We start from the raw sequence: 18,196 nt of genomic DNA, 5'->3' as shown, positions 1-18,196 counted from the left end.
TGTTTCGCGTTTTTCGTTTTTAAAATAGATTAGACCATTGACTTTCCCGTTTGAATGGTTTTACACGCGTCATTTTTTTAGGACCTGGCTGTTTGGTGTGAGCTTATGCTCCGTTTTTGAAGACAGTGCATTTGACTTATAATTGTTTACTTTTAAATATTGTGACTTGAATTAAATGAGAGAGTTGTCTCATTGGCACTCTACTACATCTTCTTATATCTGTTCAAATCTGGAGTGAAACATATACATGTACTCAAGAAGTTGGCATTATGGTTTGTGTTGTGTTGGTACACCACGTTTCAGCGTAAGGGAATTGTTAAGTGCTCACAGACATTTTAACCCCAACACATTCTGTATGTTTCTGTTGTCCAGTGGTTGTCGTTGGTTTATATAAATCATATTTGGTTTTTTTTTTCTGAACTGTTTTGTTATGAAAAAGACCGTAAGTTTTCATTTATGGACGACTTTTTGGTTGTCTACAATTAGGCTATAATTGCTTACATTCACTTTATTTGATCTCTGGTGTACAGTATAAGTTGTCCATTGATTATCAAATCACTTCTCTCCATATATTCATGTTATCTCTAAAATCTAAAAGTTGATATCACAACCTGTAAACATACTAGAAGAGGGACGAAAGATACCAAAAGGCAGGTAAACTTAAATCGACAATAAACTGACAACGCCTGGCTAAAAATGAAATGACAAACAGACAAACATTATAACACAACATAGAAAACTAAAGAATAAGCAACACAAACCCCACCAAAAAACTAGGGGTGATCGTATGTGCTGCGGAAGGGTAAGCGACCCTCTCCACATGTAGCACCCGTCGTAGAAGGTGATAAATTAAAATTATAATATTTTTGATAGATTTAATATGTCACTCATGATATGTTTAAAAGTCTTAAGGTTTCAGCTGATATCGGTTCAGTCCAATTTTGTGTTTTTTGTCCAAAACGGACGTCGTTTAAAGAAGATAAAAATTGGAAGTCGATTAGAGTAGCCAAAAATTAGACGACAATAAGATAGTAAAAAAAAATGGACGTTGATATAAGTTTTGTTTTCGTTTGTTACGTCAGATTTGGACGTCGATTTGAGGAACTGAAGTCGATTAGAGACCGGTCGTCTATCTGAATATTACATTTTTTATTAGACATATATTAGAAAAAACTACAATCTTTTTTGGTCATATATAACGTCACATTTGACATCAGAATATTAAATAATGGGACGTCGATTTGAAAACGTGACGTCAGACTTGACATTGATTTGAAGAACAGACGTCAATTAGAAGATCTGGGAGCCAGTACGTAAACAAAACTAAATACCAATGCATATAATATATCTCCCCTAAAGAGGCGTGGTTTGTACAATAAATGTATTTACAAGTCGGTGTTAGGATTTTTTTTGCTGTATGTTGCACACCTATTGTAAAATAAATCCTAACCCCGGCCTTGTGTAGGTTTGTTAAAATTTTCGTGATACATAACCATTTATTAGCACACATTTGAACAATGCTGTGAATGTTTTAGAAATTTATGATAATCAGGCTAATGTTCATGTTTCTGAACTTAATTAATTCGTTTATTCGTTATTTTATTATTTATGTGTATTGTAGTCCTGTCATGTAATGTTGTCATTTTAATGTTACATCTAACATTGCAATAAAAGCGGGAGGTTTGACTAGCCACAACACCAGGTTCAACCTACCAATTTTACTCTAAAATGTCCTATGCCGAGTCAGAAAAATTGTTATTGTTATATTATAGTTCGTTTCTGTGTGTGTTCCATTTTAATGTTGTGTTTCTGTTGTGTTGTAGTTCTCCTCTTATATTTGATGTGTTTCCCTCAGTTTTAGTTTGTGACACGGAATTCTTTTGGTTTTTTTTTCTCAATCGATTTGTGAGTTTCGAACAGCTTTTCTACTACTGTTGCCATTATTTACCTAATTGTTAATCCATATCGAGATGCATTTATCGTATGATTACTTGTGTTATTTGATGCATCAAGTAGTCTTACGAATTGAATTTGCTTTCACCTCCTTTTTCTTCTTTGATTGTTTTTTCGTTAAAAAATGTTATTGTAAGATACAGGAATGAAATCACTCTCAGAGTTGAAATGACGCGAATATAAGCAATTCTATATCACCATACGGCCTTCACCAATGCAAACAATCTATATTGTATATTCATACGATAATCCCGCGCTTGTATTTCCTATCATAATTTCCTTGATAGAAGGTTGCTGCTTACAAGTAAGCTATTAAACCAAGAGTTCCAAAAGGTGAAGTTGAAATCATTCCTTCGTAATATACGGACGCCACCACGAGTTGGTTGGACGTTATGGAATGACCGTTTCAAAGATGATATCGTATATGTTTCTTATGACGTAACTACTATTCCCTTCCCTTTTCATGAATGTTATCTAACGACTATTTACCGGGTTTGTAATAAGATGATCAACACGACGAGTGCCACATGTAGCGCAGGATCTGCTTTCCCTTCCGGACCACCTGAGTTCACCCCAGTTTTTGGTGGGGTTCGTGTTGCTCAGTCTTTAGTTTTCTGTGTTGTTTCTTTTGTAATTTTATTTGTCTGTTTGTCTTTATCATTTTTAGACATGGCGTTTTCAGTTTAGTTTCGATTTATGAGTTTGACTTGTTCCTCTGGTATCTTTCGTCCCTCTTTTAGCTATAACAGGAAAGCAAAGGAAAACAACCGTTGAGTACAACTAAGTTACCAAAGGAACATAGAGCATATGTACTTTTTTCGTGTTTACGTAATGACAATTAGCAGATTCATGGGACCTAAGTGTATTCACAATCCATACAAAACAATCAGAAAAGAGTAAATGACAAAAATATCGAACTCAAAACCAAATTCAAAACGGAAAGTCATAAGCACATCTCAAACATAGAAAAAACTCTCATATTCTTGACTAGGGACATGCAATTCCATATGTCTAAAAAGGTACATTGAATCTGGTTGTATAGCTAGCTAAACCTCTCACGTGTACGATAATAGCATAGAATTCCATAACATTGACATCAATTTGTGCGCAAAACAAACAGACTTAATAATTTACTACGTGTTAAAGACAGTACTTTGAACTATAATGTTTTACTTTTACAAATTGCGACTTGGATGGAGAGTTGTCCCATTGGCACTCATAACACATCTTCTTATATATAGATATGTGCATAAAATAGACAAGTAAAACGAAAGACAAGATTTCAACATTGACCAAGCATACATTTGTAATATCACAATTACGAGATGTATAAGTACCGATCCACGTTATGAGTATATAATCAAAATTAGACAGTTAAGGATAAAAATATACAAGGACAAACAAAAGGAACATTAGCACGTAAGTACTGTGGAATCATTATTATTCGTTGGATACCAATTTTCGTGGGTTTCGGAGAGGTGAACCACGAATTCAAATGTTCAACGAATAACATATTTGCAGTAGGCTTTGATACAGAGAAATCAAATATCCACGGAAATGCAATCCACGCAAAATGATACCCACGAATATAAATGAATCCACAGTAAATAAAGGCAACAGTAGTATACCGCTGTTCAAAACTCGTAAATCTATGGACAAAAAACAAAATTGGGGTAACAAACTAAAACTGAGGGAAACGCATTAAATATAAGAGGAGAACAACGACACAACATTAAAATGTAACACATACAGAAACGGACTAAGCATTAGATAAAATCCGATGAGAATAACAAATATAACATCAAAACCAAATACATGAATTTGGGATAGAAAAGTACCGTGACACGTCTTATAGTAATGTGAATTCACACTCAAATATAAGATGATAATAAACGTCAATACCTATCATCTATATTTCTAATAATATATTATCAAAGACCATAATGTATTATTTGTAAAGTCGATATGGTCTTGGTATTTTTGGATGAACTTTTTTAGAACCATAAGATTTTCAGTGACAAAACTTGTTCCTCAACTTTCTGCTTAAACACAGAAACCTATTGATGATAGTAATATTTACTTAATTATTCATGTAAAGCATAAACGTATTATTTGGTCTCTTTCATTGAAATGAAATAGGCCAATTTTTCATTACTTTAAGATATGAAAAAACCAAAAAGATGTTATCACTGATGTATTTATTTCCAAATCTGCAAAATTGAAGACCGTTTTCCAATTTTACTATTCACCAATCTCTGATAGAGTTCTAAATTCTGAAACAGAAACAACTGATGTTATTAATCTATTTGAAATAAGATATGTTTGATTGAATTAATTTACCTATTAAAAAAACTTTGAAAAGAAAACGTGGTTTATATATTTTGAATTAAGGTATGTTTTTGGTCCTAATTTGTAATATAGCTCTTCAACTCTTTCTGTTGTGATACATTCTGGGTTTTCCAGAAGTCCGCTTTCGGAGTTCCTGATTGAAGTTTATGCAGGTAAATCTTCGGACGCATTGAATTTATAAAGTCTTGTTTTTATCTCAATCTTTTTTTTGGTACGATATTGTTCATTTTTCGAATATTTTATTCCCCAATACGATTTAATCAACGAAGTTATGTGTGTCACAAGCAACAAGTCAAATGCAGACACCTTTACTCAACCGAGTACCAAGGTTTCTAAATTGATTTTAATGAGGGTATATTGTTTTGATGTCATTAAACGTTTCCTGTCATTGGATGTCTTTTGTACTAAAATTTTATGTTTGACCCCTCGGTATCATGTGCTCATTTCTTTTGTTACGTCGTTTCTTTTTTATTTCTTAATTTAAAAGAACTAATTTTTCGTTTTTTAGGAAAGATGTCGAATCATGAATTAAGATATCTCCAACAAAGCCTCTAGTTTACATGTCAATTAGAATACCTCCTATTTCCAACTGGTTATTTCCGTTAGTGTCAATAATTGTCATGAATTGGTTGAACAGAGTTAACCACGTAGATTTGCTGCGAAATTTGCCCTCGATTTTAATTGGAGCATAAAAAGTAGAAAATTCGTCGCCATTGATATGACCATTGCTGTCAGCGTCAATCCACTTAAAAGCCAATTCTACCCCATCCGTTCTCTTTTCAATTGTTCTCCTCTTATTCACCGTCTAAAATAGATAAATATGATTGACTAAAATTCATTCAAGTATATGTCGTTAAGGTTTTAATTCAAAGATATCAGTCCTCGTATTCAATGGATACAACCATATGTTTGGCAACCGTTGAGCTTTTAATCGACCAGGAGAAAGCTACATCAACACTCATTTTGTGCCCTTAACATTGCAACAAATTGACAAAGTTATACAACCATAAACATTGATTTATTCTACTTACAATTACCATTATACAATTATAGCCGATGTGTGATGTCAATACAGGATATATCGACCCAAAGAAGAGTATCGACCTCTGACTTCGTCCTCAATCAATATATTTCTTTCAGGTCAATTTAACATTGTATCGACCTCAAACAAACGCTATAATTGTGTATAAAAATATCATGAAATTCATTACATGACGTCACAAAGTATATCGGTTTTTTAGATATTCTAAAAATAACCGTGCATTATGCTTTGTGCTGTGCAGTATGCTTTTTGCTTTCGGCCGTTTTCTATCTACCATCAAAAATATAGTTTTACATGTGACTTTCCCTGAACGACAAGTAATTAACATATCCGAATTAATAAGATCAAAAAAATTTATTTAGTTAAGATATGTGGAACAGTGTTAAAATGATGATTTTATTTACGAAAATATCTCCTAGAATGAAAAGAATATTGTATTTAGTGTATACGTACAGAAATGGTTTTTTGAATGACTTCTGCAACGTTTGGTGTTGATTCTCTTCTGTTGAACATCCCTGGTAAGGCCCAGCTAACACTCACAACACAACACAAAACAATCAATAACTTCATTTTTTTAACGATAGGTATCTTGATTTATTTCTGTAAAAAGAGAAAAAAAAGTTCTTCATATGAATATTGTAAAGGAGTGAAATGCACTTCAAGTAAAACAAAATATCATCCAAATCACAATATGTAAAAAAACATTGACAAGTCCATGAGTTTTGCAATTAAATTAATCAAGGAAGACATTTAATCGTTGGAAAAAGTAAAATCACAAAAATACTGAACTTCGAGGACAGTTAAATCGGAAAGTCTCTTATCACATGGCAAAATCAAATGACAAAACACTTCAAAAACGAATTGACAACAACTGTCATATTCATGACTTAGTACAGGCATTTGTGAAGTTGATACGGAATATTTATCAACCAGCTCTTGGTATATTCAGATGAACTGTTTTAGAAAAAGGACAAGACGTTCTTTGACATACTTTGTTCATCAACTTTCTGCTCAGACACTGATGACGTTTTTAACAATGTCTGATTAGGAGCTTCTAGCTCTTGAATATCGTATAAGTTAGGACATGTATATCTCATATGCAGGTGAAGTTGAAAATGATTTAATTTGATATAACTGGCAAAATTTAAAAAAAGGACTTCTGTACGATACAGTCATATAATAGCGTTCCACGAAAAGCATTGTATAAAACTCTTATCAAATCCATCAAAACAATCGCTATAACATGGTTGATAAAGTTAAAAATAAAATGACGAATTTGAAGTGTCACAATTATTAATGTAAATTGAAATCTAATGAAGATTAAACCATTCTATCGGTATGCCTGAATATTCAGTGATTGTTTTTAAATAAATAAACAAAATCACTTAAATTAAGGGCATATGTTACAGTTACATGGGAGGTAATGACGTTGCTAACGTTATATGTTATTTTCGTGACGTCAAACTGTGACATTTCGGAAAAAGATGCATTTTTCGACTGATTTCTATCATTCAAAATGATTTAAATTTTAAACGAGTTTATGTACCCCTGTTTTTTTTAAATAACATTCGGTCTGAATACGTATGAAAACTTTCATGAAAGGTCAATGATGCCTTTTTGTTAATTTGATGAATATACAGCAAAAATGAAGTTTTTCGACATTCATGAACATTTGATAAGTTTTACTTATTTCTAAACAAAATATTTCATAAATTTAAAGGATGCTTATAAAAAAGAACTTATAAATGATTTAACAAAAAAACAGCTTGTGTTTATCTTTTAAAACAAAAAAGTTATGCATTTGTGTTGGAAAGACAAATATCTCCAGAAATCCCAATTCTGAGCAAATATCTGAAATTTCGACTTCATTTTACTCAAAAAGAAAGACACGAAGGTAATTGTTTTTATTACAAATTTTGACTTGCGCAGATACAAATAGCCTATATATCTTAAAAGGGAAAATCTCACCGTCAGAAATAAACTGTAGGATATGCTTGTTAATGCAAAAAGGAGCATGTTCACGAAGGGCCAAATTTGGCTTCTAAAGTTTAGATGTTTTTAATCAGGCCAAAAATTTACAAATTTCACATAGAAATAGTTCCGATATTATTGTTAAAACAAAATAACTTCATTTTGGTATTTCAATTAAACAAAGACATTGCTATTTCATTCTGGTTATTGTGGTACATATTGTATCAGACAAAACACAAACGAACTAAGCAGTAACAGTAGAAGCAAACTAAAAATGTTTTTAAAAAAAAGTAAGAAAAGAATATAAGAAGCATTCTATGAATGTGTAAAATAACAATACAATATAAATAGAAAAATGCTTACCTTTGATCTATGAATCCGTACTGAGTGCCACTGATTGAAATTTTCCTGGTTTTATACAAAACGGAATAAGTGTCAATTAATCAAACCTAGTAGTTAAATATCTAATGACTAGCATTATAAAAGGTGAAATATAATTAGTTCTGAAATTGCGGAAATATTCCAAATAACGAAAATGAATTAACTCGATAGTTAACAATTTATATTTAGTGGTCAAATTTTAACTGCCATTTCTAGCAATAAAAGTAATGACTGGTCATGCCATCTGTGATTTATGACAAAATTAGTCAGAATACATGTGTTGACCTTTTCTCACCTAGACCGAACCTTTGTTTTCAAAATTCTCATTACATGTCATGGGATATTTCTTTAAATATTTTGTGTAGTTCTGTCATCTCTCTCATATAACAAGGTCAAAGAATAAGAAACAGGACTTGTTGGAAAAGTGTTCAAATCGCGTTGTTTTTATAAGGAGTCAAACTTTCAATAGTACTGTTATCTTGTAAGTTAGTGTACTGGGGTTCAATTGCATTGATATAGTGGAGAAAATAGTGCTAGCTCTGGTTTACTTAATCAGGTAATTAGGTCCCTTTTTTGGCATTTCGAATGCACAAAACTAACCCAGTGTTGTTTTCATTGATCAGCTCTTGGTCGAAGTCTATGCTTTGTGTACTGGTGGATTCCTAGTCTCTTGAAGGTATCATCAAATCAGTAGTTAGTGCTTATGTTCTAACACAATTTGTATAACAAACGTGTCGTAAATTCTCTAATGATAAATAAAGAAATGATTAAGAAACTGAGGTTCGAACTCTTAAAGTAAAAGTTGACCTACGACTTATAATTTGGCAACAAATAATTTTTTTTATATATTTATATTTATTTATTGAAATCTGTATAAGTGTTGGTTTAAAACATCGAATACCGGTACCTTATCCCGGACTAGTTAACATTAGTAATGATATTCATATATACAGGAGTTAGTGGTTTTTACCGGTATAAAAATCATGTAGGAAATTCAAAGCTAGATGGTAACAAATAAGATGTTTCAACATAAATGTCTAATATAACAAACAAACAATAAACAGATTTTCAAAATTGTATAATAATTTAGTTTGAGATTTAATGGAATCAAACAGAAATTTATAAGTCAAGAGGAATTTAATTTCTTTTTTTCTGTTCTTCTCTCTTCCCTCATCTTCGAGATTTCCTTCAACAGTAATAAATTTTAAAATGATTTAAATAAGAATGAAAGTTAAATTACTGAGACAAACTCTCAAAAGTTATCAAAGGTACCAGGATTATAATTTAGTACGCCAGACGCTCGTTTCGTCTGCATAAGACTCATCAGAATATCAAAATAGTTATAAAGCCAAACAAGTACGAAGTTGAAGAGCATTCATGATCTTATAAACACTGCAAGTAAATTAAAACAAAAAGAAAAGGGTAAACATTTATGAATGAATTAAATAAATTAATATCAGGCAACACAAATGTAAAGAGGTGGGGAAAAAAAGAAATGAGGTCAGACTCCCATACACCCATACACACATACAATACTTACTAACATACACACACATTACATTACTTATTTATGTACATAATTATTGTTTATAAGTATATGTATCGAAGTACATAAATGAAAATTAATCGAAAAATTTGCTCAAAGTGCAATTTCTACATTCTATTTTTCTAGAGGAATACTTTTTGATCACTTAGTTTTTCATGAGTAAAGGTCTTATTTATAATTCGCTTTTTTAGATTATTTGGTATGAGCGTTACTCTTTAGATAAATCCATAATCTTTTAGAAGCTTATTTTTTAGATAATGAACAGGGTCGAACATACGTTTAAATGATTTTAAAAAAAAATATAGTAGAAAAGAAGTCATCATTCACTTTACAAATGCTTAGTACCTAATGTCTTCTTTTGTATAAATTCAGGAACAATCTCTGAAAAAAAATCGAATCAATTGTTTACTATTTGTTTTCTTATTTTGCTGTAACTTTTATATACCTTTTTTCTGAATATGTTTTAGAATAGCTCTATTTTGTTTTTGATATGGACTTAGTATACACGAATGATTTTAAATCGCTGTAATTTGGAACAGAATTAACATTTTCGATAAACGCGTGAGAAAATCATTTTGATAAATTTCAAAGTATAATCAAAACTTATTCAAGGCTATTTCAAATGTTGACGGTCATTCAACACATTATTTCAATTAAGTTATAATTTACAGAGTTGAAATCAAGGGCAGTGTAGATTTGCTCAATCATTTTTGACAATGTTAACCTTGGTGTTTAATACAATCTTAATGTCTACTTTGATAACCGCTCTTTCCCCAAAACAATACCAACAAACATAATCAATAAAAAGAACTATGTTTGCATCATCTACAGTTAAAATCACTATTCGCTGTACTTATTGAACACATTCTTCACAAGTGTTTCGACTTGGCACCTATATGGGCTTGGTAATACGTACTTTTTCATTCATATACATGTTTGAGAGTGTGGAATGGCGGAGGTGTTTCATTTCTGTATTTTTTTATTTTTTGCTCGTTATTCTGTATCTTTAAATAACTGTAATTACTTGATAACTGTATTATGGACGTTGTTCTTTTTTTTAATCGGTGATCCAGCAAATGGTGTAGCAAGTCAGACAGCTTTTCAATTTCCGATATTTTACTCGCTCATTGGTTTTTCTAAAATCTTACTTGAACATTTAACTTTATTTCAAAAATTTGGCAAATTTTTAAATCAGAAACAAATGTCAGTACTTTTAAAGCGGTTTGTGTTTTTATTTGCCGACAAAACAGCCAAAAATGTGGTGGTGGTATGCCGTAAATGCATTAAAGTCATAAAGTCAACAATCATATCTAACCACATCACAGTTTAATACCTCTTCTGCACATTTGAAGGTCCCTTATATGTCTAATATGTATTATTATACTACACGGGAAAATGCCAGATTTTGACTTTTACCATGAAAACAATTATGTCCTACGGCTGAGCGGGAGAACATTTTTTGAATGTCACTCTCTGATGCAAACCAATCAATATTCAACAATTTAAAGACAATAAATTGAATTTACAACAGCGAAAAAAGATAATTCTCAAATTCAACTGCTTAGAACATTTTATAGATCGCAAAATGAAAAAAAAGCCACTCTGCTTCATTCTGTTGGGTTTTCTGATATTCGTAACGTTGTTATAGAAAATTTAAAATACTTCAGATTTAAAAGTTCAAAGTACATCACAATTATGATTGGACATCGAGCATAATAGATTAAATGACACATATCTGAGAGCATGATAGAGCAGATTGGCACCCCTTGAAAAAAGATTATGTCTCAGGATACTAATCTGTTCTATCACTATCTGAGCTGTGTGTTATCTATATATTGGTTACCTGAACTACACAAAAATCTGTAAAATCTCTTTTCATCTCGGTAACTAGTAACTGTTCCATAACTAATCATTCAGTGCTTTTAACAAGTTCCTTTGCTTCTGTCAAAGAACTTAACATTTGTAATAAAAATTATGATAAAAGTGGGATTAACTATTTTTGAAGCGTAAACAATTTTTTGGATGTTTGAGATAAATTGCGTGCTTGTGATTGTACTTTTGATTCTCTTGTTTGTTTTAACTCTTTGCATTAAACTTCCATACAATCTTATGAAGCAAAAGTTTAAATCGCTTCTTCTCCATGGATATATGAGTTTGAACAGCGGTAAACTACTGTTGCCTTTACTTCTCTAATGAGAAAGGTAAATATACTAGAAACACTTACTGAAAATACATTAAAACAAATTATCAATAAATATGACTAAAATGTCAAAAAATAAATATCTGTGAACCTATACCATCTAAATGCTTCCCTGAATGCGCGAATCAATAAGGTTGTTGAGGTCTTCCCTTGAAAATATCCGAATATATATGCAACTTGGTCACTGGTATTAAAGAGATAATAGTAACTGCAATTACGATTATCCCAATATGGCGACGGTAGATATAGGTAAAATCTTTACACTCGTTTTTCTTAAATGTAGCATGTTTTTGTCAATAGTTACTCAGCTGCAAGGTTTCTCTATACCATTACATCATATTTGAATCGTAACGGTGCACTGGAATTGTCTAAGAGCTGTGAAAATAGCCGTTGAAAAATTCGGGATGATAATCGTAACTCTATGGTATTTTTCTTCTTTGATAATCGTAATTTTCTTTATATGATAATAGTAACTGAAACATAATAAATGTGTCTTTCAGCATTTCAATGGTATTTTGTGTGTTAAAAATGTAAATGCCCAGTTAAATGATGACATTAACGCATATAAAAATAAATGAAGAAACTTACAGGTTAATATCTAGGATAAATTTACCTATATATCTCTAATTGATGAGAAAAAGGATGGATTAGCTATATCCCATATTCCAAAAGTGCAATCCTTTCAAATCATTGCTCAAAATGAAAGTCACGTATACCACATTTTCATATGTCAAAAAAGATATATGCCTGTTTCATTGTTTTCAGGAAGGCATTTGATACTATTAATAGAGATGCCCTCTTTTACAAATTATCTTATTACAACATAGATGGTCCCTTTTTTAGTATAATGAAAGATATGTATAAAGAGGTTTTGTACTTGGTAAAGATCTCGGAAGGTATCATTGATTTTTTTAATTCCTCAGTTGGGGTAAAACAAGGGTGTATTTTAAGCCCTACATTATTTTCTTTATATATTAATGATTTACCATCTATTTTTGACTCAACATGTGAACCACCCAAGTTAAATGATAATGATATATCATATCTGTTATACGCTGATGATTTAGTTCTTATCAATAAATTCAGCCGTCCATATTTTTCCTTTGTATTCACTTTCTTCTATTTTATACTGATATATGATTTTAAAAATTAAATTCAAATGTTTTGATTAAATTCCCATGTATTTTAGGACGTTTCTTTAAACAGTGTGGATGGTAAAGGATCTAGAATAGTTACCAGTTTATTGTTACTATTGTTTATTGTCACTTTTGTTTTTTGTTACTTTTGTTTATTGTTACTTTTGTTTATTGTTACTTTTATTTTTTGTTTTTATTAGCCTTACCTATAGTCTTACGAAGCATTTGACAGACGAAAAAAAAACACAAATATGTATATTGATAAATTACATCAAAGGGCCAAACATGTAGATTATCACAGTCGGAACTGGTTTAAAAACAAAGATTTTTATATATTTTAAAACAAATATTTTGTGCTTCAGAAAAATGCATGAAAATTAAGAAAGGCTAATTTATGTTTTCATTTAATAGAAAAGTACTAATTATATGGCAAGTATGCAAATACAAAAATGTTCCTTGTTTAGTACCTTCAATATTTTTCTCTACAATATCTTCCATGCATATGTATGCAGCATACTTTTCATATACCGAGTATTTATGAATTTTTAATAAGTTTGTTTCTAATTTTGCAGAATATGCGTTATTTTATTCTCATCTTTGCAGTCATTCTTTGAATAAGTATTTCTTGTAAGAAAATTTAAAGCTACATCAATTTTATTTTTTGATTTTCGGGCTTTTGGCCAAACTATAAAAGAACACAAATCCATGTTTGTCAATGAACTCCACGTTACTTAATTTCATAATACACAAAGTATCCCATTTAGGGCCAAACATTCTCTAGTCTTATATAGCATTAAATGTTTTAAGGATGTCATATTATCATAATTCAAAATTGAATTTGTGTTGTTTATAGTTTATATCTGAGATACTGAAATTTCAGTGACAGTCATGAAGTAGCTAATATGAATAAAAAGATGTGGTATGTTTGCCAATGAGACAACTTTCCACAAGAGACCAACATGACTCAGAAATTAACAAATATAGGTCACCGTACGGTCTTCAACAATGAACAAAGCCCATACCGCATAGTCAGCTATAAAAGAAATGACACTGTAAAACACTTTTCAAAGTTATCCCTTGTTCATCATAACTTTTAAGTTGTGATATCATCCATGAAAAATGATCGAAGTGACATGAAAACTGTAGCCACTAATTTCTCGTCAAACGGTTTTTGACGAATACTAAATGTCTTTCCTACTTCGTTATGGCATAATAGGGTATGTTCTTGAATTAAATCAGCAGTGGCTTCCCGGGGGCAGAAATAGCACATATAACCACCTACAATAAAATAATTTAAACAATATTAACTATATTTACTATTTACTTCAGGATAAATTATTTTTTGTTTACTGTCTTAATCAGAAATCTGATGTAAGGTGACACATGCGTGTCGCCTGACAATTATTGTCATGTATCATAATTTCCATCGCTTATTCACATATTTTGTGGCATACCTAGTTTAATAAATTTCTGTATATTAACAAAGTTCGTGTTTTCCCATTTCCAAATTTCTTGAAGCTTGTTCACCCTTCCAATTTTATAATATACTAGTATGTAGCTGTTTTCATAAGAACAATTAATTATATATGCATAAAAAGAAATGTCATAAGATGTTGGGACGTTTCGTAAATAATTCATCGCCATAATTTCATAATATGCTATCAGATATACGTTTTTACTGTCAATATCAATAAAACAGTTTCTAGTTACGATTATCTTTTTTATTTTTTAATACCATAATTACGATTATCTTTTTTCCGAGTTACGATTATCATCCCGAATTTTTCAACGGCTATTTTCAAAGCGCTTAGACAATTCCAGTGCACCGTTACGATTCAAATATGATGAAATGGTATAGATAAACCTTGCGGCTGAGTAACTATTGACAAAAACATGCTACAATTAAGAAAAATGAGTGTAAAGATTTTACCTATATCTACCGTCGCCATATTGGGATAATCGTAATTGCAGTTACTATTATCTCTTTAATACCAGTGTTGGTCTTTAATTTATGGTTAGGGTAATTAGAAACTAGTTTATAGACTGTGCGTACATTATTAAATGTCATTGTACCCAACATCAGGTAAAATACTAAATTACGTATCTCGAAAGAACTGTGAATTAATCGAGTTGGTTCTATTCCCAGTCGGTTCAATCTGGACTTAGCCTGTAGTAGCCTGGAATCGGTCGAATGCTGATAATGCTATTATTGGCGGAGACACACATCTTGTTGACCCATTTCGCCAAGCTCCGTTTGGAGATAATTTGTTTCTATTGGTTTTTTTACTTCTTAATTTTTGTTATGTTTTGTTATCTTACGGATGGTCAATTCAATTACGCTAACCAGAAATCACTAAATATTTATATGACTGTAAACACTCTTACTCTAAAGTTGAAATTAAATGTCTCATGCGAACTGTTAACCTTTCTCAGATCGAATGTAAAAATTTAGGCTCGGCGTATCTACTTGTACAATTAAGACATGCCTTCTTCATGTGATATAATTCAGCGTTTTCACCATCGCTATATAGAATATAGATGACAGTGCAACGATGTAAAACAATTGTGTATCCCATTAAAGTACTATTACCGTCTCTTCGTCACATTCTTAGCATTCTAAAATATAGAATGGTATAATAAGGAAAACAAAATTTAATCAAATTCTTAAATCAATGCATGTTTATCTCATTAACTAGTCTTAGCTTACACAATTTCATCATTCTTTTTCACGCATCCAAATCGTATAACCGTCAAATATTTATTTTATTGGGTATGTTTTGATGTGAAAATATGGCTTCTTGATAATCATTGTATTCTGAAACAGAAGTTTTTCGATTGTCACCTTTGTTAACAATCAACAAAGAAGCTTGTACGATTTTGCCTCCAGCAGAGCTATAGCAAAACAATACATTTACGTGTCTTACACAAAAACTTTTTGAACATTGACTATGAATAAATGCAGCATTTGTTCTGGAAACACTGTGGAAAACTATTAATTAACTTGTTAACACTGAATTAAATACATGTTAACAATTAATGTGTTTTCATTTTAAAAGTGTTAACTATACAACTTGTGTACACAATCACTGATTCACATTGGAAGTGTGATCGGGGCCTTATATGATACACGAACCATCAAAACCTATATAATATTATTTTTTTAAACAGTAAATAAATATTATTAACAGCACACTAAGGGATTGACCATTTAACTTCAAAAGGGGGTTAACGTTGTGGTTTTTCCTAAAACATGTTTTGATTCTCAATTTTATGAGAAAAAATATATTGTGGGTAAGAAGACGAGAAAATAATGTTCTGATTCCTGATTTTCCGAAAACCTTAAATGATATTGTTACCAGCCTGTTTCTTTGTTGTTACATTCTTATTGAATCTAATCAATGAATATTGTGGTAAGCGATTGTGTAACATGTACAATAAGATATAGTTGATTCCGATGACGCAACGATGCATTTTGCGATATCCGGATGTTACGATAGGGCAAAAAACACAAGATTAAAAATTTAGAGCATGAAGGGCGACATTTACAATGAATGGAGCAAGATGGTTAAAACAGAATTGAAATTCGAACAACCTCCTTCCCGACCTTTGAGTTTTTCGGATTTGCACCCCACGTTTCGCCTCAGTAGATAATGACATCTTGGGATACCAATCTGCTCTATCACTCTCAGAGCTATATATTGGTTACATAAACTACAAAAATCTCCATAAAATATATTTTTATCTCGGAAACTAGTAACTGTTCTACAATTATTTTTTCAGTGCTTTTAACTAGTTCTTTTGCTTCGGTCAAAGAACTAAACTGTTGTAATAAAACACATGATAATAGTGGAATTAACTATTTTCGAATCGTATAATTTGTTTTGGATGTTTATGATAAATTGCGTGCTTGTTACTGTACGTTTGATTCTATTGTTAGTTTTGACACTTTATATTAATAACATTAATGGTACCAATTTTCTTGCACCAAATGCGCATTTCGACAATACATGTCTCTTCAGTGATTTGGCTTCCACACATTCTTATTAAGTAAAAGTTTTCCCTTTTTAATTAAATCGCTTCTTCTCTAATGAGAAAGGTAAATATACTAGAAATACTTACTGTAAATACATCAAAACAAATCATCAATAAATATGACTGAAATGTCAAAAAATAAATATCTGTGTCTCTAAACTATCTAAATGCTTTCATGAATGCGCGAACAAATAGGGCTATTGAGGTCTTTCCCTGAAAATATCCGAATATGTATGGAACTTGGTATTTTCTTTACGTTAGGGTTATTTTCAGAAACTAGTTTATAGACTGTGCGTACATTATCATATGTCATTGTACCCAATATAGGTACAATTCTTACTTACGTATTTCGATAGAGATGTTCAGCTTAAACTATCAATTATCCGAGTTGGTTCTATTTCAAGTCGGTTCAATCTCGACTTAGCCTGTAGTAGCCTGGAGTTAGTCGAATGTTGATGATGCTATTATTGTCGTAGACACACATCTTGTTGACACATTTCGCCACACTCTTTTGGCACAACTTTTTGGAATTTTGAATCCTCTTTGCTCTTCAACTTTGTACTTGTTTGGCTTTATAAATTTTTTGATATGAGCGTCACTGATGAGTCTTATGTAGACGAAACGCGCGTCTGGCGTACTAAATTATATAATCCTGGTACCTTTGATAACTATTCACATATCGTCTATTTTTTCGAACTAGTGTTTTTTTATATATGTGTATGTTTCCTTCAAGTGTTTTTAAATGTTTTTATAGTCTTCTCTATAATGAACATTATATCATTGTTTCCTAGTGGTGGCTCTGTTAAATTCTACTTACAAGAACTTGTTTTATCATGAACAGTAGAGCAAGTGTGTGGTCATTTCTTGAAGTAAAAAGAAAATTTGTATATTCATTGAAAAGTTTTTTTCTAAAAATGTTCCAGTAATTTTTGTTATAACTGGTAGATTGACAAATGAATGCGGAATCATGTTTTCTTTTTCTTATCAAATTATCGTGTCTATGTGTGTGGGACGTGTAATCTTAAGACTTAAAATTAAAGCATTTTGTAGTTTATTTCAAAGTATTAAGAACCTATATATAAATATTGTTTCATAGAAGTTTGTAGTAAGCCTTAATACAGCTTGCAGTTGATCTTACATTTTTTCTCTACATGTTTTCATTTATATTTAATTTAAGAGGGGAATGAAAAATTACAAAATTTGCCCTCTCGGCCACAATCGACACCCCACCCCCCAAATGGTCCGCCTATGTGATTACACGTATGTATCCTATTGTCATTTTTATTTAGAAGTCAATATGTTTGTAAATGGAAATTCCCGACCAAAAGTACTTATCAACAGAAACTGGATTACATTGCATAAACATTGATAGAATTGTGGTCATTAAGTATCTCTCTGAATATGTAACAATTTCAATTGTGTATACTTGAATTTGTTTTCAAACACTTAAAGTGACGGTTTCCAGTTCAACGTATAGAGAAGTGTTTTGACGGAAGTAGTTGTTCTTTGTAATTGAAAACATATCACTTTGATGTATTTAGATTTATATAATTTGGTTCAAGAACCATTTTATTATTTTTTTAACA

General features: G+C 31.1%; 2 protein-coding genes across 2 annotated transcripts in view; one reads left to right on the top strand and one right to left on the bottom strand.

Moving 5' to 3' along the window:
- Positions 1–18,196, top strand: part of LOC139482351 (uncharacterized) — a 111,048-nt gene that overhangs the window by 74,455 nt on the left and 18,397 nt on the right. The window lies entirely within an intron of this gene.
- Positions 4,095–7,777, bottom strand: LOC139482350 (uncharacterized). Its single transcript, XM_071266204.1, has 4 exons — positions 7,679–7,777; positions 5,798–5,944; positions 4,879–5,107; positions 4,095–4,226 (listed from the first exon to the last, which is right to left on the bottom strand). Exons 2-4 carry the CDS (start codon positions 5,912–5,914, stop codon positions 4,195–4,197), a joined length of 378 nt encoding a protein of 125 aa, XP_071122305.1. The 5' UTR covers positions 5,915–5,944; positions 7,679–7,777; the 3' UTR covers positions 4,095–4,194.

The sequence above is a fragment of the Mytilus edulis genome, chromosome 7 (genome assembly GCF_963676685.1).
Source record: "Mytilus edulis chromosome 7, xbMytEdul2.2, whole genome shotgun sequence".
Lineage (NCBI taxonomy): Eukaryota > Metazoa > Mollusca > Bivalvia > Mytilida > Mytilidae > Mytilus > Mytilus edulis.
The sequence above is the reverse complement of the archived record's forward strand: the minus strand, read 5'-3'. Positions and strand labels throughout refer to the sequence as shown.